Raw genomic sequence first — 27,984 nt, forward strand, 5'->3', positions numbered from 1 at the left:
GTCAGTCAGAATCAGAATGGCTACAGGTATGTCCACCTGGATCTTTATAACTAAACTTCTGCCCTGTTGGTGCACAATAGTTCAGATGAAAAAGCTTACACAGGTGCTAACGGGGCAGAGATAAAGTTTCATCCAGCAGTCTCATTGATCCCACTGGTAAAGTGCCTTTGTGTAATCGATCTGTCCCACAGTTCCAGCGCAGGGACCTGACACCAGTAATGGTCGAATGACTCCGCTCACCAGGCAAAGCTTCACCTGAGTGAAAGGAGCCGGAGACCCTGAATCAGCAGGTTGAGAGTGAAACACCAACAGGAATGTGACAGCGGTGTTGTTTGTTACGTAGAAGTCTACGTTCAGGGTTTGTTCCACATCAGGGCCTGTTTAGAGGTGAAAAACATCTTCAACTTACATTTATAAAATTCAGAGGCAGGTGATAAGAGCATTTCTGGGATTTCAGATATTGTGCGATTATACAACATTCCATGTTTTGTCAGGGCAGCACTCAACTCCCCCCTCGCTGCGCAAAGTAGATGAGGGGAAGTTTCCGAAATCTGTTTTCTGTAGCCGCGCTGAGAACATTGCCAGCCTTGGAAATGGCTGAAGATCAGGAGACACTTCATTTGTGTACTGCATCGGTCTGTCACTGTCTAGTATGGAGGGGCTACTGCACAGGACGGAGAGAAGCTGGCGGAAGTTGTAAGTCTTCAGGGAGCGGTGTCTCAGAAAGGCAGCATCCATTATTAAGCACGTCCAGCACCCAGGACATGCCCTTTTCTCACTATTACCATCATGATGGAGGTACAGAAGCCTGAATGCACACACTCAGCGATTCAGGAATAGATTCGTCCTCTCTGCCATCCCATTCCTTAACGGACATTGAATCTTCGGACACCACCTCTCTTTTTTTAAAATCTATTTAATACACGTAATTGGTTTACTTTATTATTATTATTATTATTATTATTATTATTATTATTATTATTATTATTATTATTATTATTATTATTATTATTATTGTTGTTGTTGTTGTTGTTGTTATTATTATTATTATTATTATTATTATTATTATTATTATTATTATTATTATTATTATTATTATTATTATTATCATCATCATTTTTATTCATTATTATTTTTCCCCGCTAGAATACCTATTGCATTGAAATAATGCTGCTGCTAAGTTAACAAATTTCATGTCACATGCCGGTGATAATAAACCTGATTCAGATTCTGCTTTACGTGTGCAAGGTTACCCTTCAAGCTCCCGTGTTCCGGGGCAAACTGTCCCAGCCGAACCATATAACACAAAAATCAAACAACCCCATCCTGTATCGTACTTGTCAATATCCTCGACACTTCTTCAAGCTGATTCACGTCCATCCTGCAGGTTAGCATCTGTAAAGCTCTCTCAGCGAGCCTTAAGGTTTAGCTGCTAGAAATGTACACAAGACTCTCCCTTTGGCAATGACTTGTATAGTTGCGACATGACAACCATTATCCAGGAGACGGGATGGGACCCAGGGGACCAGGCATCATGGGCTTCAAGGTTATGGTCCACCTGTAACCGAGGGGACTGGACGTTGTCCATCTCAAGGCAGAGGTCAATTTTTGACCCAGGGGACAAGACAGTGTGTGACAAAGCAACCGGAGAACGTGGGATCTGGAGGATCGGACCACGAGTAATCCAGTGGCTTGTCTGTGAATGAGACAGGTGACTGGACAGTTTGTGATCCAGGGAGATTTATGTTTGTAGAAGATAGTCCCAGTGATAATTTCCGGTATCACCTAATGCCTTTCCATTTATAACCGCTGCTTATCAGTTTGTTCAACTAATGCGTAGTCGGTGATAAGTATTACTGCGTCTATCCAGTTATTTTTCTGGGAGTCGATGTATCCACTCACTGGCTTATCGGGATGATGATCTAGCATGAAGTGTGGTTCACATTAACCAGCACAATCCCACTCCAAATCCGGTCAGCAGGAGTCCCGGCTCCATTGCAGACACCCATTGCGAATCCTTGTTCGAGCATAAATCACTCCAAACCTGCAATTCATCACTTACTGCAGGTGGGAAATTAAATCTGGTACAGAAAGCACTCAAGAAGTTTTTACCAGGCAACTCATCGAGAAAAGATGATCGGGACACGGGAAGCAAGGTTCCAAAGCAGGGTCAGATTGAGAGCAATGTCCCAATGGAATGGGCCGCAGAGGAGGAGGAGCAAATTCAGCCCAGAGACAGTGACGTCAGAGACACTGAGAAGGACCCTGGAACCGGCACAAGTGAGGCGACTGCCTGTCAACCCAGAGACAGTGACGTCAGAGACACTGAGCAGGGCCCTGGAACCGGCACAAGTGAGGCGACTGCCTGTCAGCCCAGAGACAGTGACGTCAGAGACACTGAGCAGGACCCTGGAACCGGAACCAGTGAGGCGACTGCCTGTCAGCCCAGAGACAGTGACGTCAGAGACACTGAGCAGGACCCTGGAACCGGCACAAGTGAGGCGACTGCCTGTCAGCTCGGAAACTCATTAAACACGGAATTGTCAAGTGCCCAACAGGGAATGGGTGAGTGAAACATGAGGGTGATGTGTTCGCAGAATGAGGTGGGAGGTGGGCAAATGTGATTCCTTGTTGGAGGGTTGGTCAGAGGGGGGAAAAGTGTGGGCGTGGTGCATGCGGCGTAGCTTGGCACCGGTTACCGCACTACAGGAAATGTCCTACCTGTTCTGAGGATTTCCAGGATGTGTATCAGAGGAAATACAACTATCCGGATAAGAGAGTATTTCCAGGATATGAGTTATGGGAAATGTATTCGCCAGGATAGAGAGAGTATCTCTGGGAAGCGACTATCATTGACAGTCTTAACATTTATTGCCCATTTTAAAGTGAAATCGGTGAGTGGGTGGGACGGTGGGAGAGATAGGTTTCTGGTGAATGGGTTCCTTCTGGGAACGTCTGGCACAGCGCATTGATGGGTCGGTTTTTTAAGGCGAGTGTTGGAGATTAGGGCAAAATACGTGCTTCCAGCTGAAAGTAGGTAAACACTAAGGTTCAAGACATGACTGGTTTGTTGAGTTGGGTGAAGCAGTGGAGACAAGTGATATTTGAGTTTGTGACTACATTCTCATTTTATATTCGCAGAGCCAGAGTTTACAATCTCCGACCTCCTGGCAGAGGGGGGCGAGTATCGATTGTACCAACTGACCAAGTTCTACAAGGACAGACTCAAACATGCAATTGAAGAAAAAGTTGAAAGACTCGGTTGGATGTTGACAAAGGAGGGACATTTCAGTCGAGAAGAAAATGAGGTGAGTGTGTTTAGTGTATTGTCACTGAACTGCTGGTATCAGAAGAAATAGTGATCGATATTAATCTCCTGCACGTTCTAGGAGTTCTACATGGCAATGGAGACTTTGATCTCTGACTTGTCCTCAGTGGATCTGATTCTGCTGTTCAGGTGGGGAGCACTGGGAACTGCAGGTTCAGCGTCACCTTTTCCTCTCACACCTGCTGTATTTATCAGTTTACCGGACCTCAGTAAGACGTTTGACAAGGTTCCGCACGGATGGTTAGTTAGGAAGGTTCAATCGTTAGGTATTAATATTGAAGTAGTAAAATGGATTCAACAGTGGCTGGCTGGGAGATGCCAGAGAGTAGTGGTGGATAACTGTTTGTCAGGTTGGAGGCCGGTGACTAGTGGTGTGCCTCAGGGATCTGTACTGGGTTCAATGTTGTTTGTCATATACATTAATGATCTGGATGATGGGGTGGTACATTGGATTACTAAGTATGCAGAGGATACTAAGATAGGTGGGGTTGTGGATAATGAAGAAGGTTTTCAAATCTTACAGAAAGTATTAGAACAGTTAGAAGAGTGGGCAGAAAGATGGCAGATGGAGTTTAATGCTGATAAGTGTGAGGTGCTACATTTTGGTAGGACTAATCAAAATAGGACATGCATGGTAAACGGTAGGGCATTGAGGAATGCAGTATAACAGATTGATCTAGGAATAATGATGCATAGTTCCCTGAAGGTGTAATCTCATGTGGATAGGGTGGTGGAGAAAGCTTTTGGTATGCTGGCCTTTATAAATCAGAGCATTCAGTATAGAAGTTGGGGAGTAAAGTTAAAATTGTACAAGGCATTGGTAAGCCTACATTTGGAGTATTGTGTACAGTTCTGGTCACCGAATTATAGGAAATATATCAACAAAATAGAGAGAGTACAGAGGAGATTTACTAGAATGTTACCTGGGTCTCGGCACCTAAGTAACAGAGAAAGGTTGAACAAGTTAGGTATTTATTCTTTGGAGCGTTGACGTTTGAGGGGGGGATCTTGATAGAGGCATTTAAAATTATAAGGGGATAGATAGAGTTGACGTGGATAGGACTTTTTCCATTGAAAGTAGGGGAGATTCAAGCAAGGGGACATGAGTTGACATGATGGGGGCAAAGGTTTAGGGGTAACAAGAGGGGGAACACCTTTACTCAGAGAGTGGTAGCGGTGTGGAATGAGCTTACAGTGGAATTGACTAAGGCAGATGCAATATTGTCATTTTAAAAAATGGATACGTATATGGACAGGAAGGGAATGGAGGGTTCTGGACTGAGTGCAGGTAGGTGGGTCGAGGTGAGAGTGTAAGTGTACGGCACGGACTGTGTTACTGTGCTGTAATAGTCATATCGTTGTATGATATAAGTGCAAGCGCTGCATATCTGGACTGTTGAACAGGCATTCAGTCTAAAATTATTTTTGCATCTTATCAGGAACGTCGGTCAAATTCACCTCAGCTCATTAATCCAGGATGAATATTAATCTGTGAGATTCGCCATGTCTGTCCAACTACTCCACAATAAATTAATTAATTGTTTGCTTTTATAGAAAGTCACTGAACTGACAGAGAAGGGAAACCGGACAGAGAGTTCCAGACTCTTCCTCAGTTTGGTGATGGACAAAGGCTCCCGGGCCCGGAGGGCGATGTGGGAATCCTTTGTGATGTGGAGGACTGAGTTACCGAAGTTGGACAGGATACTGAGGGAAATCCAGGAGCTCGGTATGTTAAAACCACACACTGAACGCAAAGGCACATTGAACTAAATAGTTGTAATTATTCTGTTTTGTTTTCATGAACTCTTTTTTTTTGATTTAAACAGGTCCTGACCCAGAGGAATACATGAACATTGCACAAGGGTTGTCTGAGTTACCCACTGAACTGACAGGTGAGTGATGAAATGCTCAGTTCAAACCACATCTCAAATGTTAGACTGTGACTTGGCAGAATCTGGGAACGAAAATCCACCATCAATCATTCGCCGATCTCTGGTTTCAGGTTACAATTCAGATCATCTCTCGATGCAGCCTGAACATTCAAAAGTGTATTTTTCCAGCTGTTCCAGCTGGTAATGTATTAATCCACCCCTTGTGTCTCTGAACCCTTCGCTCCGGGTCCTAACGCTCTGGGAATCCCCACTCACCCCAGACAGGCTCCTGACACACTGTAAGACCCAGTCCAGGTGACCTTTCAGATTCCGAAGCACCTTCTCCTTCGTAATAGCAGCTACACTCAGTCCAAGTTTCTCAAACCTCTACTTGCCTCACATGCCACCGAATCCAAGCAACACCCTGGTGAACCTGTTCTGCACCCTCTCCAATCATCCCCAGTGCTGGACAATCAGAAGTGAACACAATACTCTAGATGCACCTTAAAACCATCAGACTTAGGCAGATAATTAAGACATTCAGCTCAGTGAATTTGCTCCACAATTCCTCTCAACCCCATTATCCTGCCTTCTGTAAATGTTGACGCTCCTCCGAATCAGGAACATAGACCTGCATTTTAGTATACCCATTGACTTGTCTTCCTCTGCCAACTATGACAATAATTTCACAGATTCACCATCCGCCAGCGAAAGCAATTTCTCGCAATATGGTTCCCCGCCAGCCAGGACAATTCACCACAGTTCTCAGGCATGTTAACCTTGTGTATGAGCCTCCCATGTGGGAACCTTGTCAAAGATTCTACCATTATCCAGGTAGACAACAACCATCTGTAACTTCATCCATCACATTTGTCACCTCCTGGAGGAACTCAATTAAGTTAGCCAGACACAAGCCCCACCCAAAGTCTTGCTGATGAACCCTCAGACATTCTCCCTTTCATACTCCCATGCGGCAGAAAATGTAAAAAGCTGAAGGTATGTCCCACCAGCCTCAAGGACAGCTTTAAGTCTGCATTTATGACTATTGAATGGTCACCTACTATGTTATTACTGGCACCTAATAGTAAGAAAATTTGATATATAAAATTGTAACATTATGTATCTCATAAACAATAACCACTTATTTAGATAACCACAATACTTACAGAAAAGCAGAAAGAATACCTTTAGCGTATGAACTAATTTCAGGAACAACTGATAATCAATTATGTAATTCTATATCAAACACTGAGGAAAGCAGACATCTTTCAATGTTATACTGTATCAAAAAACATTTGATTCTCTCCCTTGGTTGGTTAACAGAAGTTCCAAGTATATATACGATTCATCCAAGCCCTGTGAAATTTCTACAACATCTAATAAAGCACTGGCGGACAATAATCACCTAATAACAACCACAAAGTAACAGCCACCGTTATCAAAATAAATGTAGGGATTTCCCATTGTGAATCTGTCAGCCCACTTTGGTTTTGTCCGGCTTTAAAACCGCTCATAATTTACTGAAACGGAGAAATCTCAGTGATCAAATCAGAAAAAAAAAACAAATTATACCTTGACACAGCTATACATTGATGATTTGAAATTATTTGCTCTTGCATCAGTGAAGCTAAAACACATAATTCAAATAATGGAACTAATTTCCAAAGGTTTAAACATGAACTTGAGACTAGAAAAGTACAGAACATGAAACATAAAGAAAGGTGCACGAAAGCCGGCAGAATATCAAACAGAGCATCAGGATACAAGACAGCCGATCGATGAATATGAAACATATACGTATGATATGAATAAGCATAAGGTACAGCGACAATGGTGGATGATTTGAAGCAGGAGGGCACTCTACACTTTGAGGGGGAGAGATTAAAATATCTGTAAACACACCTGCCAGATGTGCCACGCAAATACTGATTAATCCCCCTGGGATGCCGTCCGGTCCTGCAACCTTGTGATTGTCCACTCGCAGGAAACACCCGCGTACTTGAGACCCAGAGATGACCAATGTGCAGATCGCTTTGGCGGCTCTCCTCGGGGGCTCAGTGTTGGCGATATCGAACCGGGCGTGAAAAGATTTAGTTCCTCTGGGCGAGAGGCAGCGGTGTTGGCAGCATCACTGCACTTAGCTCTAAAATCAGTGACGGTGTGTAGACCTTGCCATAAGCTGTGTGAGTTGTTGGCGGAGAGTTGTCCCCGAATTCTGTCTCTGTATTGTCGATTCACTGTCTGGATGACTTTGCACAGATCGGAGCTGCGTTTTGTTGAACTCCAGCTGATCACCGGCAACATCAGCTGTCGGTCAGGAGGCAAGTGTTGTTCACACGGAACGGCTGATCCAGATTTGCTGGTCCGGGCAATCCTGACTGGATTCTGGTGGAAAATATTCCCCCTTGGTGACAATAACACACATCTGGGGGATGTATTACACAGATGTGATAATAACAGCCGGGAACTCCTGCAGGAACCTGAAAGGTTTACACAGCAGCACCAGGTACTCCAGATCTGGGGTACAAAAGGATTTGAGGGCATCCGGGTTTCCACCAAGCATTCCACTAAGATTTGTTCTCTTCCCGTGTGTGTTTGTGTGTGGTGCTGAATGATGGCACGATCATTGGTGACTGTTGGGATCTGCAGTCTTGGGAACAGTAGGAAAACGGGCAGCTGGGATGCAGGCGTTTGGCTCAGCCACTAATCTGGGTGGAAGCGTTTCTTCCGACAGGAGAAGGGGTAAAGGCGGGTTGCTGGTTCCTTACAACCAGTCGCTTTGGGCAGACGGGTCTCGTCGGCCGAGATTGGCAGCTCACCCAGCAACAGGAAAGCTCTGATCTCAAACATCCACTGCTCTGTAACTGTACCCCTCATGGGGAAGAGTTTGGGAGTAAACCCAGTGGATCTAGAGCCCCTGAGGCAGTCTGAAATAGTGTTCAACGCAGACTGGCATCTCCTGAAACACCTCTGGTGCCAAGCTGTGTCAGTCTCTGCCGTTCCTTTGTGTACATCAGATGCAGGGAGAGAGGGAGCTTGCGACATCGGCAGAAGCTTCCTCTCCATATCGGAGTGTCCCGGCTTGCAGGGACAGGACATCCTCGGTCGACTCTGACAGACGGAGGCCTCATTAGACAGAGCCCCACACCCCCACAGCAAGACTGATGAGTAGCAGTTGTCAAGACTTCACCACCCTCTCCCACAGACACGACGTACACCACTGAGACAGACGGAGGCCTCATTAGACAGAGCCCCACACCCCCACAGCAAGACTGATGAGTAGCAGTTGTCAAGACCTCACCACCCTCTCCCACAGACACGACGTACACCACTGAGACAGACGGCCTCATTAGACAGAGCCCCACACCCCCACAGCAAGACTGATGAGTAGCAGTTGTCAAGACCTCACCACCCTCTCCCACAGACACGACGTACACCACTGAGCCAGACGCAGGCCTCATTAGACAGAGCCCCACACCCCCACAGCAAGACTGATGAGTAGCAGTTGTCAAGACTTCACCACCCTCTCCCACAGACACGACGTACATCACTGAGACAGACGCTTGTGGTTTCTTCCATTAACAGAGATTCCATCTTTTCACCAATTCTCCATCACTGTGACTGCAAACTAGCCAGTTTCTTTCTTGCCATTCCGAAGGGTTATCGACCCGCAAGTTCACTGCGATTGTCCCCCAGGCGCTGCCCGGCTTGAGTATTTCCGGCATATTCTGCTCTTGTTTTGATGCAAGAGCAATGGACACCCGTGCACCCCAGTGTGTAGCTTTGCCAAAATGCACGTTGTCCTGCTCTCCATATTTCCACACCAGATCAACATTAACATCAATGCTTTAAATATAGTGAAACTTTGTAACGGGAGTGCAGTCAGGATTGCAATAGGATATCAGGGGAATGTTCACCTTCATCAGTAATTAGTGTCAGAATATGAGGATTGGACATTTTTTCTGGGAGAATCATCGCTGTTAGTTCCTGTGTCTGTGAACAGAATTTTACTTTCTGTCCTAATATCCATGGAAGCATTGAATTAATTCATGTAATCTCAAACACTGAATATTGGAATGTAGTTATAAAGTTCTTTGTCAGTTGAGCTAGTTAACATTTTAACCATGTTATCTGTACCCATGAAGATGTTCAACAGAAACACAAGGAGACTCTGCGGGCACAAACTGAAACACTGAGAGTGAACACGATCCTGATGAGGGAGAAGGTGAAGGTTTTCCAGCTGATTGATCGATACGCTGAGCTCACGGTCATTTCTACCTTTCGTAATCGGAGACTGGTGGAACATGAGCTGCTGGCAAGAGGCAGAGACCACGAGAAGTGGAGACAGAAACATCTCCGCAGGGAGCTGGAAAAAAATCCGGACTGATCAGTTGTTCCAGAGCAGCTTTTCCCGGAGTAAATCCAAATCTGGGAGTTTGGCAGCAGTGGCCGGAGTCCCAGGGATCGGGAAAACCACAATGGTACAAAAGATTGTTTATGACTGGGCCACGGGAAAAATTTACCAACAGTTCCAGTTCGTCTTCAGTTTCAAGTTCCGAGATTTAAACACAATCAATTGTACAATAAACCTCTCGAACCTGGTGCTGTTTTTCTATCCTTACCTCGGGAATGTCCTGAAATCACTGTGGAAGATACCAGAGGGAATGTTATTTATATTTGATGGCTTGGATGAATTCAACGACACAATTGATTTTGCTGACAGCCGGAAAAACATAGACCCTCAGGACTCATGCACAGATCCTGAATTCCGGTGCAAGGTGTCTGACATTGTGTACAGTTTAATCCAGGGCAAGCTGCTCCCAGGGTGTTCAGTGCTGGTGACCACCCGCCCCACTGTGTTACATTTACTGGAAACGGCGAAGATCGATGTCTGGGCTGAAATCCTGGGATTTGTTGGTGAGGAACGGAAGGAATATTTCATCAGGCATTTTGAAGACCAGACGGTGGCAGCAGCTGTTTTCAAACACGTGCAGGAGAACGAGATCCTGTACACCATGAGCTACAACCCCTCCTATTGCTGGATCCTCGCTCTGGCACTGGGCCCCTTCTTCGCACAAAGAGTCAGGGACCCGCAGAGAGTTCCCAAGACCATCACGCAATTATACTCCTACTATATTTACAACATCCTGAAAAACCACGGCCGTGAGATTGAGAACCCCCGTGATGTGTTACTCAGTGTGGGTCAGATGGCCTACAGAGGAGTGTCCGAGAAGAAGATTGTGTTTGCATACGGAGATTTGATCAAGTTCAATCTGCAGCCTTCCCAGTTCCTGTCCGGGTTCCTGATGGAGCTTTTGGAGAGAGATGATTCTGCCCAGAGCGTGGTGTACACATTCCCACACCTCACCATCCAAGAGTTTGTAGCTGCAGTCGCACAATTCCTGACTGTACATCCCGAGGATATCCTGAAATTCCTCACTGAAGCCCACAAGACAAAAGATGGGCGATTTGAGGTATTTCTCCGTTTTGTTGCTGGTCTCTCCAACCCAATGACAGCTCGGGGCCTGGAGGAGTTTCTGGGTCCATTTCCTCATCAAACAACCTGCCGGGTGATTGACTGGGTGAAGGAGGAGGTTAAACGCCAGAGTGGAAACACGAGTGACATTGGTAGAAGGAGACTCCTGAACACATTGCACTACCTGTTTGAGTCTCAGAATCGTGGACTGGCTCAGGCCACACTGGGATGTGTGGAAACACTTTCATTCAGTGGAATGACACTGACCCCGGTTGACTGCGCCGTCCTGTCTCATGCCATCGGACACTGTGATACTATAAAACACCTCGACCTGGAGTTCTGCAACATTCAGTGTGAAGGAATCCAGCGGCTGGGACCCGGGCTACACAAGTGCCAGGAGTTGAGGTAACTTGATTTATCTCTCACTCAGAACTGTGAAACTGTTCCATTGAGCTGTTTCAAAGTAAACGGATATGGGTAAAACTGCAGTAAATCAGATTGAGATGTATTGTGACAAATGCCACCCACTTCATCGTATGCAATCACTCTTTCCCATCCTGTTGGATTTCTCTTAGCCATTACACTTCCTCTCGTCAGATTTCTCTTCCACACCCACGTTCTTACTGTGGGATCTCTCTTCACCATCCCCCCTACCCCTGTGGGATCTCTTTTCCCTACCCAATTCCACCAGCAGGATCCCTTTTCCTCATCCCCTCCCTCCTGTGGGATCTCACATCCCCATCCCCCTTCCTTCATTGATACCTCTCTTCCCATTCCCCCTTCCTCCTGTGGGATCTCTCTTCCCATTCTCCTTCCTGCTGAGGGACCTCTCTATCCCATTCATCTTCCTCCTGAGGGGTCTCTTTTCGCGATCTCCTTCCTCCTGTGGGATATATCTTCCCCATCTGCATCCTCATGTAATTTATTTTCCAAATCCCCTTCCTCCCTTTCGATCTCTCCTTCTGATTCAACTTCCTACTCAGGGATAGCTCTTCTATATCCACTTCCTCCTCTGGGATCTCTCTTCCCCATCCCTCTTCCTACTGTGGGGTATATGCTTTCCCATCATCTTCCTCCTGTGGGATCTCTCTTCCCCATCTCTTTCATCCTGTGGGATCTCTTCCCCAACCGCCTTCCTCCTGTGGGATTACTCGTTCCCATTCCCCTACCTCCCGTACGATATCTCTTTCCTAACCCCATTCCTCCTTATTAATCTCTCTTCCCCATACCCCCAACTGCTGTCAAATCTCTTTTCCCCATCCCACATCTTCCTGCGAGATCTGATTTCCTCATCCCCACCTTCCTGTGGGATGTTTCTTCTCCATCCCCCTTCCTGCTGTGGGATCTGTCTTCCTACTCCCCTTCCTCCTGTGGAATCTCTTTTCCCCATCCGTTTTCCTCTTGTGGGATCTCTCTTCCCCATCCGACTTCCTCCTGTGGAATCTCTTTTCCCATTCCGTTTTCATCTTGTGGGAACTCTCTTCCCCATCCGACTTCCTCCTGTGGAATCTCTCTTCACAATCCCCCTTCCTCCATTGGGATCTCTTTTCCCCATAACCCTTCATCCAGTGGGATCTCTCTTCCGCATCTCCAGTTATCCTGTGGGATATCACTTCCGCATCCCCAATCCTCCTGTTGGATCCCTCTTCCCAGCCCGAATCCTCCTGTGCGATCTCTCATCCTCATCCCCCTTCCTCCTGCAGGATCACTCATTCCTATCCCGTTTCGACCTGTGGCAACACTCTTCCCGATCCCCCCATAGCCGTGGTATTGCTTATCCCCATCCCATTTCTTACTGCGGGACCACTTTTCCACATCCCGCTTCCTCCTCCTGTGGGATCTCTCTTCACCATCCACCTTCCTCCTGTGGGATCGCTCTTTCCATTCTACTTCCTGCTGAGGGATCTCTACCCCATTCAACTTCCACCTGAGGGATCTCTTTTCGCGATCTCCTTCCTCCTGTGGGATCTCTCTTCCCCATCCACGTCCTCCTGTGGTATCTCTCTTCCCCTTTCTCCTTCCTCCTGTGGGATATCACTTCACAATTCCTTTCTTCCTGTGGGACCTCTCCTTCCATTTCCTCTTCCTCCCGTAGGATCTTTCTTTCCTCTCCTCATTCCTCCTGTAGGAGCTCTCTTCCCCATACGCCCAACTGCTGTTCTCTTGTCCCCATCTCAGTTCTTCCTGCGAGATTACATTTCCTCATCTCCTCTTTCCTGTGGGATGTATCTTCCCCATCCTCCTGCCTCCTGTGGGATCTCTCTTTCCCATCCGCCTTCATCCTGTGGGATCTCTCTTGCCAATCCACCTTCCTCCTTTGGGATCTCTTTTCCCCTTCCCCCTTCCTCCTGTGGGATCTCTTTTCCCCATCCCCTACCTCCTGTGGGAACACTCTTCCCCAGCCCCCTACCTTCTGTGGGATCTCTCTTCCCATTCTCCTGCCTCCTGTGGGATATCTCTTTCCCATCCGCCTTACTCCTGTGGGATCTCTCTTGCCAATCCACCTTCCTCCTTTGGGATCTCTTTTCCCCATCCCCGTCCTCCTGTGGGATCCCTCTTCCCCAGCACCAATCCTCCTGTGGGATCTCTCTTCCCAATCCCCCTTCCTCCTTTGGGATCTCTTTCCTCATTCCCCCTTCCTCCTTTGGGATATATTTTCCCCATCCCCTACCTCCTGTGGGATCACTCTTCCCCATCCACCATCCTCCTGTCATCCGCAAGTCTCTCTTCACAATCCCCCTTCCTCCATTGGACTCTCTTTTCCCCATCCCCTTTCCTCCTGTGGGATCTCTCTTCCGCCGCACCCTTCCTCCTGAGGGATCTCCCTTCCCCAACACCCTTCCTCCTGTGGGATCTCTCTTCTCGAGCCCCCTTCCTCCTGAGGAATCTCTCTTCCCCAGCCCACTTTCTCCATTGGAATATCTTTTCCCCAACCACCTTCCTGCTGTGGGATATCTCTTCCCCATCTCTTTCGTCCTGTGGGATCTCTTCCCCAACCGCATTCCTCCTGTGGGAGTACTCATTCCCAACCCCCTTCCTCCCGTACGATATCTCTTTCCTAACCCCATTGCTCCTTTTTAATCTCTCTTCCCCATACCCCCAACTGCTGTGGGATCGCTTTTCCCCATCCCACATCTTCCTGCGACATCTGATTTCCTCATCCCCACCTTCCTGTGGTATGTTTCTTCCCCATCCCCCTTCCTGCTGTGGGATCTGTCTTCCTACTCCCCTTCCTCCTGTGGAATCTCTTTTCCCCATCCGTTTTCCTCTTGTGGGAACTCTCTTCCCCATCCGACTTCCTACTGTGGAATCTCTCTTCACAATCCCCCTTCCTCCATTGGGATCTCTTTTCCCCATAACCCTTCATCCAGTGGGATCTCTCTTCCGCATCTCCAGTTCTCCTGTGGGATATCTCTTCCGCATCCCCAATCCTCCTGTTGGATCCCTCTTCCCCAGCCCGAATCCTCCTGTGCGATCTCTCATCCCCATCCCCCTTCCTCCTGCAGGATCTCCCATTCCTATCCCGTTTCGACCTGTGGCAACACTCTTCCCAATCCCCCCATAACTGTGGTATTGCTTATCCCCATCCCATTTCTTACTGCGGGACCACATTTCCACATCCCGCTTCCTCCTCCTGTGGGATCTCTCTTCACCATCAACCTTCCTCCTGTGGGATCTCTCTTCCCATTCTACTTCCTGCTGACGGATCTCTCTACCCCATTGACCTTCCTCCTGAGGGATCTCTTTTCGCGATCTCCTTTCTCCTGTGGGATCTCTCTTCCCATTCTACTTCCTGCTGAGGGATCTCTCTACCCCATTCACCTTCCTCCTGAGTGACCTCTTTTCGCGATCTCATTCCTCCTGTGGGATATCTCTTCACCATTCCTTTCTTCCTGTGGGACATCGCCTTCCATTTCCCCTTCCTCCCGTAGGATCTCTCTTTCCTCTCCTCATTCCTCCTGTAGGAGCTCTCTTCCCCATACGCCCAACTGCTGTTCTCTTGTCCCCATCTCAGTTCTTCCTGCGAGATTACATTTCCTCATCTCCTCTTTCCTGTGGGATGTATCTTCCCCATCCTCCTTCCTTCTGTGGGATCTCTCTTCCCCAGCCGCCTTCCTCCTGTGGGAACTCTCTCCCACAGCCCCCTACCTTCTGTGGAATCTCTCTTCCCATTCTCCTGCCTCCTGTGGGATATCTCTTTCCCATCCACCTTCCTCCTTTGGGATCTCTTTTCCCCATCCCCGTCCTCCTGTGGGATCTCTCTTCCGCATCCCCAATCCTCCTGTGGGATCCCTCTTCCACAGCCCCAATCCTCCTGTGGGATCTCTCTTCCCAATCCCCCTTCCACCTTTGGGATCTCTTTCCCCATCCCCCTTCCTCCTTTGGGATCTCTTTTCCCCATCCCCGTCCTCCTGTGGGATCTCTCTTCCGCATCCCCAATCTTCCTGTGGGATCCCTCTTCCCCAGTCCCAATCCTCCTGTGGGATCTCTCTTCCCAATACCCCTTCCTCCTTTGGGATCTCTTTCCTCATTCCCCCTTCCTCCTTTGGGATATATTTTCCCCATCCCCTACCTCCTGTGGGATCACTCTTCCCCATCCACCATCCTCCTGTCATCCCCCAATCTCTCTTCACAATCCCCCTTCCTCCGTTGGGCTCTCTTTTCCTCATCACCTTTCCTCCCGTGGGATCTCTATTCCCCATCCCCCATCCTCCTGAGGGATCTCCATTCCCCAACACCCTTCCTCATGTGGGATCTCTTATCTCGAGCCCCCTTCCCCCTGCCGGATCTCTCTTCCCCAGCCCCCTTTCTCCATTGGGATCACTTTTCTCCATCCACATTCCTTCTGTGGGATCTCCCTTCCCCATCCCCAATTCTCCTGTGGGATCTCTCTTCCGCATCTCCAATTCTGCTGTGGGATCTCACTTCCGCATCCGAAATCCTCCTGTTGGATCTTTCTTCCCCAGCCCGAATCCTCCTGTGCGATCTCTCTTCCCCAGCACACTTCCTCCTGAGGGATCTCCCTTCCCCAACACCCGTCCTCCTGTGGGATCTCTCTTCTCGAGCCCCCTTCATCCTGTGGGATCTCTCTTCCCCAGCCCCCTTCCTCCTGACGGATCTCTCTTCCCCATCCCCCTTCCTCCTGTGGGATCTCTCTTCCGTATCCCCAATTCTCCTGTGGGATCTCTCTTCCGCATCACCAATTCTCCTGTGGGAACTTTCTTCCGCATCCCCAATCCTCCTGTTGGATCCCTCTTCCCCAACCCAAATCCTCCTGTGGGATCTCACTTCCCCAGCCCCCTTCCTCATGTGGGATCTTTCTTCGCCATCCCCAATTCTCCTGTGGGATCTCTCTTCCCCAGCCCCCTTCCACTTGTGGGATCTCTCTTCCCCATCCCCCTTCCTTCTGTGGGATCTCTCTTTCCCAGCCCCCATCCTTCTGTGGGATCTCTCTTCCCATTCTCCTGCCTCCTGTGGGATCTCTCTTTCCCATCCGCCTTCCGCCTGTGGGATCTCTCTTCCCATTCTCCTTCCTACTGTGGGATCTCTCTTCCCCTTTCTCCTTCCTCCTGTGGGATATCTCTTCACCATTCCTTTCTTCCTGTGGGATCTCTCTTCCCCATCCACCTCCCTCCTTTGGGACCTCTCCTTCCTATTCCCCTTCTTCCCGTAGTATCTCTCTTCCCTCTCCCCATTCCTCCTGTAGGATCTCTCTTCCCCATACGCCCAACTGCTGTGGGATCTCTTGTCCCCATACCAGTTCTTCCTGCGAGATTACATTTCCTCATCTCCACTTTCCTGTGGGATGTTTCTTCCCCATCCTCCTTCCTCCTGTGGGATCTCTCTTCTCGTGCCCCCTTATTCATGTGGGAACTCTTTTCCACACCCTACTTCCTCCTGCAGGATCACTTTTTCCTATACCGCTTCCACCTGTGGGATCTCCCTTCCCCATCCCCCTCCCTGTTGTGGGATCTGTCTTCCCCATTCACCTCCCTCCTGAGGGATCACATTTCACGATCTCCTTCCTACTGTAGGATATCTCTTCCCCATTCCTTTTGTTCCTGTGGGATCTCTCTTCCCAATCTGCTTCCACGTGTAGAATTATTATCCCAATCTCCCTCCTCCCTTTCGATCTCTCTTCCTGATACAGCTTCCTACACTGGGATCTCTCTTCTATATCCACTACTTCCTCTGGGATTTCTCTTCCCCATCCCTCTTTCTCCTGTGGGATATTGCTTTCCCATCCTCTTCTTCCTGTGGTATCTTTCTTCCCCACCCTCCTGAGGGATCTCTCTTCCCCAGCCCCCTTCCTCATGTGGGAACTCTTTTCCACATCCCACTTCCTCCGGCAGGATCTCTCTTTCCTATTCCGCTACCACCTGTGGGAACTCTCTTCCCAAACCGCCATAACTGTGATCTGGATTAGCCCATCCCATTCGCTGCGGCGGGATCACTTTCACACATCCCGCGTCCTCCTGTGGGATCTATCTTCCCCATCCCCCTCCCAGATGTGGGGATCTGTATTCCCCATTCAACTTCCTCCTGAGGGATCTCTTTTTGCGATCTCCTTCCTCCTGTAGGATATCTCTTCCCATTCCTTACTTCCTGTGGGATCAGTCTTCCCCACCTGCTTCGACGTGCAGATTTGTTTCCCAATCGCGTTCCTCCCTTTCGATCTCTCTTCCTGATACAGCTTCCTACTGCGGGATCTCTCCGTAATATCCACTTCCTATTTTGGGACTTCTCTTCCCCAACCCTCTTCCTCCTGTGGGATCTATCTTATTCATCCTCCTGCGGGATCTCTCTTCACAATCCCACTTCCTCCTGCGGAATCTCACTTCCCCATCCCCCTTCCTCCTTTGGGATTATTTTTCCCCATCCCCTTTCCTAATGTGGTATCTTTCTTCCGCATCCCCAATCCACCTGCGAGATCTCACTTCCCCAGCCCCCTTCCTCCAGTGGGATCTCTCCTCCCCAGCCCCCTTCCTCATGTGGGATCTTTCTTCGCCATCCCCAATTCTCCTGTGGGATCTCTCTTCCCCAGCCCCCTTCCACTTGTGGGATCTCTCTTCCCCATCCCCCTTCCTTCTGTGGGATCTCTCTTCCCCAGCCCCCATCCTTCTGTGGGATCTCTCTTCCCATTCTCCTGCCTCCTGTGGGATCTCTCTTTCCCATCCGCCTTCCGCCTGTGGGATCACTCTTCCCATTCTCTTTCCTACTGTGGGATCTCTCTTCCCCATCCACTTCCTCCTGTGGTATCTCTCTTCCCCTTTCTCCTTCCTCCTGTGGAATATCTCTTCACCATTCCTTTCTTCCTGTGGGATCTCTCTTCCCCATCCACCTCCCTCCTTTGGGACCTCTCCTTCATATTCCCCTTCTTCCCGTAGGATCTCTCTTTCCTCTCCCCATTCCTCCTGTAGGATCTCTCTTCCCCATACGCCCAACTGCTGTGGGATCTCTTGACCCCATCCCAGTTCTTCCTGCGAGATTACATTTCCTCATCTCCTCTTTCCTGTGGGATGTTTCTTCCCCATTCTCCTGCCTCCTGTGGGATCTCTCTTTCCCATCCCCCTTCCTCCTGTGGGATCTCTTTTCCCCATCCCCTACCTCCTGTGGGATTACTCTTCCCCATCCGCCTTCCTTCTGTGGAATCTCTCTTCACAATCCCCCTTCCTCCATTGGGATCACTTTTCCCCATCCCCCTTCCTCCTGTGGGATCTCTCTTCCGCATCTCCAATTCTCATGTGGGATCTCTCTTCCGCATCCCCAATCCTCCTGTTGGATACCTCTTCCCCAGACCGAATCCCCAGTGGAATCTCTCTTCCCCAGCACCCTTCCTCTTGAGGGATCTCCCTTCCCCAACACCCTTCCTCCTGTGGGATCTCTCTTCCCTATCCCCCTTCCTCCTGTGGGATCTCTCTTCCGCATCTCCAATTCTCATGTGGGATCTCTCTTCCGCATCCCCAATCCTCCTGTTGGATACCTCTTCCCCAGACCGAATCCTCCAGTGGAATCTCTCTTCCCCAGCACCCTTCCTCTTGAGGGATCTCCCTTCCCCAACACTCTTCCTCCTGTGGAATCTCTGTTCTCGTGCCCCCTTATTCATGTGGGAACTCTTTTCCACACCCTACTTCCTCCTGCAGGATCACTTTTTCCTATCCCGCTTCCACATGTGGGATCTCTCTTCCCGATCCCCCTTCTTCCTGTGGGATCTCCCTTCCCCATCCCCCTCCCTGTTGTGGGATCTGTCTTCCCCATTCACCTTCCTCCTGAGGGAGCACATTTCGCGATCTCCTTCCTACTGTAGGATATCTCTTCCCCATTCCTTTTGTTCCTGTGGGATCTCTCTTCCCAATCTGCTTCCACGTGTAGAATTATTATCCCAATCTCCCTCCTCCCTTTCGATCTCTCTTCCTGATACAGCTTCCTACACTGGGATCTCTCTTCTATATCCACTACTTCCTCTGGGATTTCTCTTCCCCATCCCTCTTCCTCCTGTGGGATATTGCTTTCCCATCCTCTTCTTCCTGTGGTATCTTTCTTCCCCATCCTCCTGAGGGATCTCACTTCCCCATCCCCAATCCTTCTGTTGAATCCCTCTTTCCCATCCCACTTCCTCCTGTGGGATCTCTCATCCGCATCCCCAATCCTCCTGTGAGATCTCTCTTCCCCAGCCCGAATCCTCCTGTGGGATCTCTCTTCCCCAGCCCCCTTCCTCATGTGGGAACTCTTTTCTACATCCCACTTCCTCCGGCAGGATCTCTCTTTCCTATTCCGCTTCCACCTGTGGGAACTCTCTTCCCAAACTCCCATAACTGTGATCTGGCTTAGCCCATCCCATTCGCTGCGGCGGGATCACTTTCCCACATCCCGCGTCCTCCTGTGGGATCTACCTTCCCCATCCCCCTCCCTGCTGTGGGGATCTGTATTCCCCATTCAACGTCCTCCTGAGGGGACTCTTTTTGCGATCTCCTTCCTCCTGTAGGATATCTCTTCCCCATTCCTTTCTTCCTGTGGGATCAGTCTTCCCCACCTGCTTCGACGTGTAGATGTGTTTCCCAATCTCGTTCCTCCCCTCCGATCCCTCTTCCTGATCCAGCTTCCTACTGCGGGATTAATCTTCTATATCCATTTCCTCCTCTGGGATATCTCTTCGCCATCCTCTTCCTCCTCTGGGAAATCTCTTCCCAATCCCCCTTCATTCTGTGGGATCTCTTCCACATCCACCTCCCTCCAGTGGGATATCTCCTTCCTATTCCCCTTCCTCCGGTAGGATCTCTCTTTCCTCTCCCCATTCCTCCTGTAGGAGCTCTCTTCCCCATACGCCCAACTGCTGCGGGATATCTTGTCTCCATCACAGTTCTTCCTGCGATATTACATTTCCTCATCTACTCTTTCCTGTGGGATGTTTCCTCCCCATCCTCCTGCCTCCTGTGGGATCCCTCTACCACAGCCCCCTTCCGTCTGTGGGATCTCTCTTCCCATTCTCCTGCCTACTGTGGGATATCAATTTCCCATCCGCCTTCCTCCTGTGGGATCTCTCCTGCCAATCCGCCTTCCTCCTTTGGGATCTCTTTTCCCCATCCCCCTTCCTCCATTAGGTTCTCTTTTCCCCATCCCACTTCCTCCTGTGGGATCTCTCTTCCGCATCCCCAATCCTCTTGTGGGATCCCTCTTCCCCAGCGCCAATCCTCCTGTGGGATCTCTCTTCCCAATCCCCCTTCCTCCATTAGGTTCTCTTTTCCCCATCCCACTTCCTCCTGTGGGATCTCTCATCCGCATCCCCAATTCTCCTGTGGGTTCTCTCTTCCCCATTCCCAATCCTCCTGTGGGATCTCTCTTCCGCATCCCCAATCATCCTGTTGGATCTCTCTTCCCCAGCCCAATCCTCCTGTGGGATCTCTCTTCCCCAGCCCCCTTCCTCCTGAGGGATCTCCCTTCCCCAACAGCCTTCCTCCTGTGGGATCTCTCTTCCCCAGCCCGCTTCCTCATGTGGGAACTCTTTTGCACACCCCTCTTCCTCCCGCAGGATCACTCTTTCCTATTTCGCTTCCACCTGAGGGAACTCTCTTACCAATCCCCCCATAACTGTGGTCTGGCTTAGTCTATCCCACTCGCTACTGCGGGATCACTGTCCCACATCCCGCGTACTCCTGTTGGATCTATCTTCCCCGTCCCTCTTCCTCCTATGGGATCTCTCTTCCCCATCCCCCTCTCTGCTGTGGGATCTGTCTTCCCCATTCATCTTCCTCCTGCGGGATCTCTCTTCCGCATCCCCGATCATCTTGTGGGATCTCTCTTCCCCATTCACATTCCTCCTGAGGGATCTCTTTTCGTGATCTCCTTCCTCCTGTGGGATATCTCTTCACCATTGCTCTCTTCCTGTGGGAACTCTCTTCCCCATCTGCTTCCCCATGAAGATTTATTTTCCCAATCTCCTTCCTCCCTTCCGATCCCTCTTCCTGATCGAGCTTCCTACTGCCGGATTAATATTCTATATCCACTTCCTCCTCTGGGATCTCTCTTCCCCATCCTCTTCCTTCTGCGGGATATCTCTTCCCAATCCCCATTCATCCTTTGGGATCTCTCTTTCCCATTGCCCTTCCTCCCGTAGGATCTCTCTTTCCTATCCCCATTCATCCTTTTTGATCTCTCTTCCCTATACTCCCAACTGCTCTGGGATCTATTTCCCCCATCCACCTTCTTCCTGAAAGATCTCATTTCCTCACCCCCTCCTTCAGGTGGGATGATTCTTCCCCATCCCCCTTATACCTGTGGGATCTCTCTTCCCCATTCCCCATCCTCCTGTGGGATATCTCTTCCCTATCCCCCTTCCTCCTGTGGGATCTCTCTTGCCCATCCCCCTTCCTTCTGTGGGATATCTCTTCCCCATCCCCTTTCCCCCTGTGGGATTTCTCTTCCCTATCCCCCTTCCTCCTGTGGGATCTCTCTTCCCCAGCCCCCTTCCTCCTAAGGGATCTCCCTTCCCCAACAGCCTTCCTCCTGTGGGATCTCTCTTCCCCAGCCTGCTTCCTCATGTGGGAACTCTTTTCCCCCATCCCTTTCCTCTAGTGTGTTTCCATCCGTTCCCTCTGGTGGGGGTCTCTTCCTCCATCTCCCATCGACATTTCCCAATTCACAAATCTTCCTCACACGGGGGCTATATCACGTCCATCCCTGCCGCTTCTGACACTCTCTGGTCAGTAACACTTTTCTAGCCAATGGGGAATGATACAGAATATGTGGAGTTCCCAGAGTCACAGCAACAGACTAAATGACTGACATTGCGGGAATACCCTGGAGCTGGGCAGTGGGGGAAATTGACAGTGATGGGAACTCCGATCAGTGATTTACGGAATAGTTTAATGTTTCCTGAAATATCCGCGTGAGAGAATTACCCTCAGACCCACGGTTTGTATCACTTTGTTCACCAATTTGTCTGTTTGTGTTTAGACTTGGGTGGCATGACCTGGGAGATTCTGGAGTGAAACTGGTGTGTGCGGCTCTGAGGAACCCGGAGTGTAAAATACAGAGACTGTGGTAAGTACCAGACTGTGGGAGATTGTGTTTACAGTCACTCGGTGTCTGACACTGAACATTAATGTGATCAGTAATTGTGTTACTGATAAACACTGGGGATCTGTACCGTCTCCTGTCTCTCTGAGTCCTTCACCCTAACTCTCTCTCATCTCCAGGCTGGGGGAAGTCGGTCTCACAGATTCTGGGGCCGAAGATCTCGTCTCCGCTCTCAGTACAAAACCATCCCTGACGGAGCTGGACCTGAGTAATAATGAACTGGGAGATTCAGGAGTGAAACTGGTGTCTGCGGCTCTGAGGAACCAGGAGTGTAAAATACAGAGACTGTGGTAGGTACCAGACTGTCGGAGATTGTTTTTACAGTCACTTGGCTGAACCTGACATTCAACACTCTGACAGACCGATCTGTCTCCACTCTCCGCCGCCTCACACTGACCCTCCCGAGTCTGGAGCGGATCCGGTGAGTGTTTGTGTTGATGTTCAATGTGAATAAATATCAGCGGATCCGCGGGTTTTCTGGTGATATTTGTCTGTGAGTGTTGTTGAAACATTAACCCCGGTCCCCTGTTACTGACACTGTTGTGTGATCTGTTTATTCCATCTTCATTCTCCCTTCTGTTTCAGGCTGTACGGGAATCGGTTCAGTGAGACCGGGAAGAAGGAACTGAGATCTCTACGGGGATTCAGAGCCGGACTGGAAGTGTTTACATGAACATCTGAATGTGTCAACATGCCCGCCCGCCGGATGGAGCCGATTTCCCCCTCCCCTTTAACTCCCCCTCCCCTTTAACTCCCGCCCTTACCTTTAATGGCCAGGCGCGGGGGCTGATTGCCAACGGTTTTAACGGAACTGGCTCCGGTCTCGAGCTCGGTGATATCGGAAGCGCTCCCGCAGTGACGTATTTCCACCCGTTGTCCGGCGGCGCAGCTTCCGCCGGATGTGCGGGTTCGAGACTCTCTCGCCTGACACCCCGGGGATTTACCCGGACAGGAGGAGCCCGGGGGGTCGGGGATCATTCTGGGACACCGGTGTCCCGGGAGAGAAACATTTTGCTCCGTTTGCTGGGGACGGTGCATTCGGCCGTCTGGCCGATACAATGATGTTAAAGTGACAAATCCCTCAGCAATGGCCTTGGATCCGCAGCGATCCCGGTCACGGCCCTGGAGTGTGATTGGATGCAGAGTGACGGCGAGGAACAGGACTGATTAATCTACCGGTCACCCGTTGTCACCGGTCGGTTAATTCTGTGTGACTTAGAGTGAGTCGGGAACAGTGTGGCGACCCATTTTCTGCGCAGGCGCGCCAGCTCACAAATAGCCAGTATCTCTGACGTCATTTCCGCCGGAGAGGGCGGGTCCTCGGGATTAAATGCCAGCGCCGCAAAGTTTGAATAAACTAGTCTGGAACAGATTTATCGACTGCGTGTCGTTGTCTCTAACTCTGTGGGTAGAACGTCGCTACAACAGCTTATTTATTCCCGCAAATCAGCAGCTCACATACTGTTTAATTTGCATTTATCATGATGAAATCAATAAACCGCTGTAACTTCCTGCTTTCGTGTCGGACTTGAGTTTGGTTCAGGATTCTGCTGCCCCCCGCACCCTGTGCACTGCAACAGTGGGTCGGAGCTCCTCACACTAACACAGTAGCGTCTCAGCTCCAGGCTGAGGGATGTCGGACTGGCAGAGTCTCGGTGCACAGGAACTCGTCTCAAATTAACCCCCTTCCTGGCTAACCGTCCCCCCTCCTGTACCCCGCAGAGAGTTATTATTGTCTGGAGTTTCAGAAATGAGTCACCGAGGTCCCGGATGGAGGATGGAATACCGGCGTGAAACACAGAGTGAATCTCCCTCCACACCGTCCCATCACACACTCCCGGGGTCAGTCACAGAGTGAATCTCCCTCCACACCGTTCCATCACACACTCCCGGTGTCAGACACAGACTGAATCTCCCTCCACACCGTCCCATCACACACTCCCGGAGTCAGACACAGAGTGAATCTCCCTCCACACAGTCCCATCACACACTCCCGGAGTCAGACACAGAGTGAATCTCCCTCCACACAGTCCCATCACACACTCCCGGGGTCAGAGTGATTCTCCCTCCACACTTTCCCAGCACACATTCCTGTGATCAAACACTAGCTGATTTCATCTGTGTCCAATCTTTTCACGTTCCCCGTGGTGATACATGGAGACGGGCTCAATGTAACCCTCCGGCCTGGCCAACTTGAGAAATCTCGTTTAAGTTGATGTGTTGCCCGGTTAAAAATCAATCCCACGAAACGACGAGCGGTATACCATTTGCAACTAAACGATTGAGCTTTTTCATTCTTCATTTGACTCCATGGTCAGTACAGGAAACAAAGAGGAAAAGGACCCATTTTAAAGAAACAGTCTAATGCGCTCCTTGGAGCTCACTGTTTTCCCGTCCGTCCGTTCTCCATCGATTTTCCCCGGGCGTGGTCGACTCCCGACCCCATTCCCAGTCCGCTCAGGCCTGCAGTCTACGATATCCCCGTTCTGGCATCTTCTCTCTCCATCTTCTGCCGAACAAATACACGCGAGTCCCTCGCTCTCGGGCTCACAGGAAAGAAAACCCCTCCCAACCATGGGACGCCGCACATTCTAAAGCCCCCATTTTCTCTCGTCGTAACACAAACACACTGCTGCTACAGAGAAACCGTTACATTAGCAGTGAAAATTTCCCAGCGCGCTTCAAGCACATTAATGAAAGGGATTAAATTTCACAGGATTTTGTTTTCACAACAGTCGCCCACCGATTCGTTATTTACTGGGCTGGAAAATGCGGAGACGGGTGAGTTTGGAAGTGTTACATTTCTGTGGTGTGGGAGTGAGACGACGCCGTAGGGAAAGAGTTGGGGAGTGGGGTAAGTTTGGAGACTGACAAAGGGCCGTGGGGGGAGAGCGGGACAGTGGGATTAACTTGTTGGCTGATGCAGTGTTGTCGGGATTGATTTGGGAATTGACCCGCGGTATCATGGGATTAGTTCAGAGGCTGACAAGGGGCTGTGGGGAGAGCGCGGTATCATGGGATTAGTTTAGAGTATGACGAGGGACTGTGGGGAGAGCGCGGTATGATGAGATTAGTTCAGAGGCTGACGAGGGACTGTGGGGAGAGCGCGGTATCATGAGATTAGTTCAGAGGCTGACTAGGGGCTGTGGGGACAGCGAGGTATCCTGAGATTAGTTCACAGGCGACATCCGGATGTGGGGACAGCGCGGTGTCGTGAGATTAGTTCAGAGTCTGACTAGGGGCTGTGGGGAGAGCGCGGTATCATGAGATTAGTTCAGAGGCCGACTCGTGGCTGTGGGGAGATCGCGGTATCATGCGATTAGATCAGAGGCTGACAAGGGGCTGTGGGGAGAGCGCAGTCAGGTTCGTTATCGCTTCATCTGTGAGAAGTCTGCACCTTTGTGTCCGGATATTTCTGAAAAGCTCCGGAGTCTCTGTCAAGAACCAATGGGACCGACTTGAAAATAATGATAAAACCCTCTTTCTCCTCCATTTCTCTTAACCACTCACACTCCCCCTTCTTCCACGTCGCTTCTCCTCGCAGTTACCCTATCTCCTCTTTCCTTCTGCCGCAATCTTACTTACCATCTTGCCCTCTCTTTACCCTCGTACCTGTAAAGTATTGCTCTCATCCCTCTCTTACTCCCGCCTCCTCAGCTTCTTCCCCATTTTCCTCACCCCGCTTTCTTGCCTTCCACTAAGTGAATTCCCACTTCTGTTCCCGGTCTCTCCCTCGATTCTCTACTCCGTCTCTGCCCTCTCTTCCCTTCCCACTGTGTCCCTTTTATCTAACCCAACCCGCTCCCGGCTTCTGTCTTTAGCTACTCTCACCTAAATCATGCGCGTTAATATTCTCGATATCCCAGTCTTGTGTAAATAGAGTGCACGCATTCGCCTGATCTGTGTCCCTCGTGGTTTTCTACACCTCTGCAGGTTCACCGATAAATGTCTCAGATTTCCCAACCTCGCTCCATAACTCAGTCCCTCCCTCCCGGCAGCATCTTCCGTAATCTCCCTCTGCAATCTTTCCAGATCGTTGAGATTTTTCTTACAGCAAGGCAAGCAGAACTGAACTCCATATTCCAAGGACGGCCTGACCGACGTCATCTGCAACTGTAACGTGACCTCCGACCCCCGTACTCAGTGTCCTGACTGATGAAGGCCAGCGTGTCAAATGTCCTGTCCACCTGTATCGCATCTTTTCTACCGGATTCACGGGCTGTTTTATTATTTGTGACTTAGACCACCTGAGATTTGATCTTTTCAAGGGTCAGCAGGGAGCAAATATGTAAAATTACTGTTAAATGGAAAACGCTAATAAATGCAGCAAAAATGTGGAGGTGGTGCTCATGTGTTCAAGAATATGGTGGCGGAGGGGAAGAAGGTGTTCCAGGTTCATTGACTTTTCAGTCTCCTGTTTGTTGTCAACCCTCCTTCCGAGACGACCATTCACATAACCGTCAGCCACGACTTGCTCTGCAGCCCTCCCCGTTTCCGCCACCGCCGCCTTCTTCTACACACCCTGTCTCCATCACCCCTCCGTCCCGTACTCTCCGTGCCATCTCAGTTATCGCCTCCTTCACCAACTCCTTTCCCCGTCTCCATTCCCTGCAGGTCTTTCACAGTTCCATTAACCCTCTCCCTCCTCTACACCTCATCCTCTCTCACTGTTTATATGGGATTCTGGGGTGGGAGAGGTGACGTCTGGTGTTACACCACCCAGCCCCCTACCACCGGATATCGACCTCTCGGTTCTGAGCCTCTGCACTGTTCTGTGTGATCGTTTGTTTCGACAACACTTCAACTCAGTGACTTATATCTCACCACCACGTCCATTCTCCCAACAAAACCACCCCCACTTCCAATTCGTTACTGGGAGACCGTTTCGCTGAAAACCTACGCTCTCTCCGCCAGTGAAAGCAGGATCTCCCAGTGTCCACACATTTAATTCCACGTCCCAAGCCCATTCTAATTTATCTATCCATGGCCTCTACTGACCAGGTGAAGCCACACTCAAGTAGGAGGAACAACACCTTATAGTCCGGCCGGGTAGACTCCAACTTGATGGCATGAACATTGACTTCTCTAACTTTCGGTAATGCCCTTCCTCCCCTTCTAACCCTATCCCTGACATATTTAGTTGGTTGTATGTTTCTCTCTCTCTCTCCATCTCCCTCTGGTGCTCCCCTCCCCCTTTCTTTCTCTCGAGGCCTCCCGTCCCATGACACTTTCCCTTCTCCAGCTCTGCATCACTTTTGCCAATCATCTTTCCCGCTCTCAGCTCCAACCCCCCCCCACCCCACCATCTGGTCTTCATCCTATCTTTTCGCATGTTCTCCTCCCCATCCTACTTTCAAATCTCTTACTATCTTTCCTTTCATTTAGTTCTGACGAAAGGTCGCAGTCCTTAACGTCAATAGTGCTTCTTCCTAGAGATGCTGCCTTGCCTGCTGCGTTCCACCATCATTTTGCGTTTGTTGTTTGAATTTTCAGATTTCCTCGTGTTTGCCACTTCCAGTTCTCTCCTGTTCTCTGTACACCCCTTGAACAGAAACACACTCACATTCTCCGAGCCGGCGCACAATTCAAGACTTCAGGAACGGCGGAGTTCTGGGAATTGGTGACAGGGAACGAGCTTCCGAACATGGGAATTTCTGAAGGGACCCGGGGGAGTAAGCTTCAGATTGTAACTGAATCAGTGTGTTTGGGATAGGACTGCCCGGAGAATGCGT

The 27,984-nt window shown here is 49.8% G+C and overlaps 1 protein-coding gene across 1 annotated transcript; it reads left to right on the forward strand.

Moving 5' to 3' along the window:
* Positions 1-1,484: 1,484 nt before the first annotated feature.
* Positions 1,485-23,512, forward strand: LOC132389298 (NACHT, LRR and PYD domains-containing protein 3-like). Its single transcript, XM_059961808.1, has 10 exons — positions 1,485-1,679; positions 1,953-2,565; positions 3,142-3,308; positions 4,883-5,054; positions 5,155-5,220; positions 9,345-9,496; positions 9,729-11,080; positions 22,130-22,216; positions 22,372-22,542; positions 22,838-23,512. Exons 1-10 carry the CDS (start codon positions 1,485-1,487, stop codon positions 22,923-22,925), a joined length of 3,063 nt encoding a protein of 1,020 aa, XP_059817791.1. The 3' UTR covers positions 22,926-23,512.
* The last annotated feature ends 4,472 nt before the right edge of the window (positions 23,513-27,984 follow it).

This window comes from Hypanus sabinus, unplaced genomic scaffold, assembly GCF_030144855.1.
Source record: "Hypanus sabinus isolate sHypSab1 unplaced genomic scaffold, sHypSab1.hap1 scaffold_529, whole genome shotgun sequence".
Taxonomy (NCBI): Eukaryota; Metazoa; Chordata; class Chondrichthyes; order Myliobatiformes; family Dasyatidae; genus Hypanus; species Hypanus sabinus.

What these genes read in the sequence shown, in the direction of transcription:
- LOC132389298 (XM_059961808.1), top strand. Translation starts at nt 1,485, where the DNA reads ATGACAACCATTATCCAGGAGACGGGATGGGACCCAGGGGACCAGGCA. An exon ending in GAGGGAAATCCAGGAGCTCG is followed by an intron (nt 5,055 to 5,154) that starts GTATGTTAAAAC and finishes TGATTTAAACAG; the next exon opens with GTCCTGACCCAGAGGAATAC. An exon ending in CACAAGTGCCAGGAGTTGAG is followed by an intron (nt 11,081 to 22,129) that starts GTAACTTGATTT and finishes GTTTGTGTTTAG; the next exon opens with ACTTGGGTGGCATGACCTGG.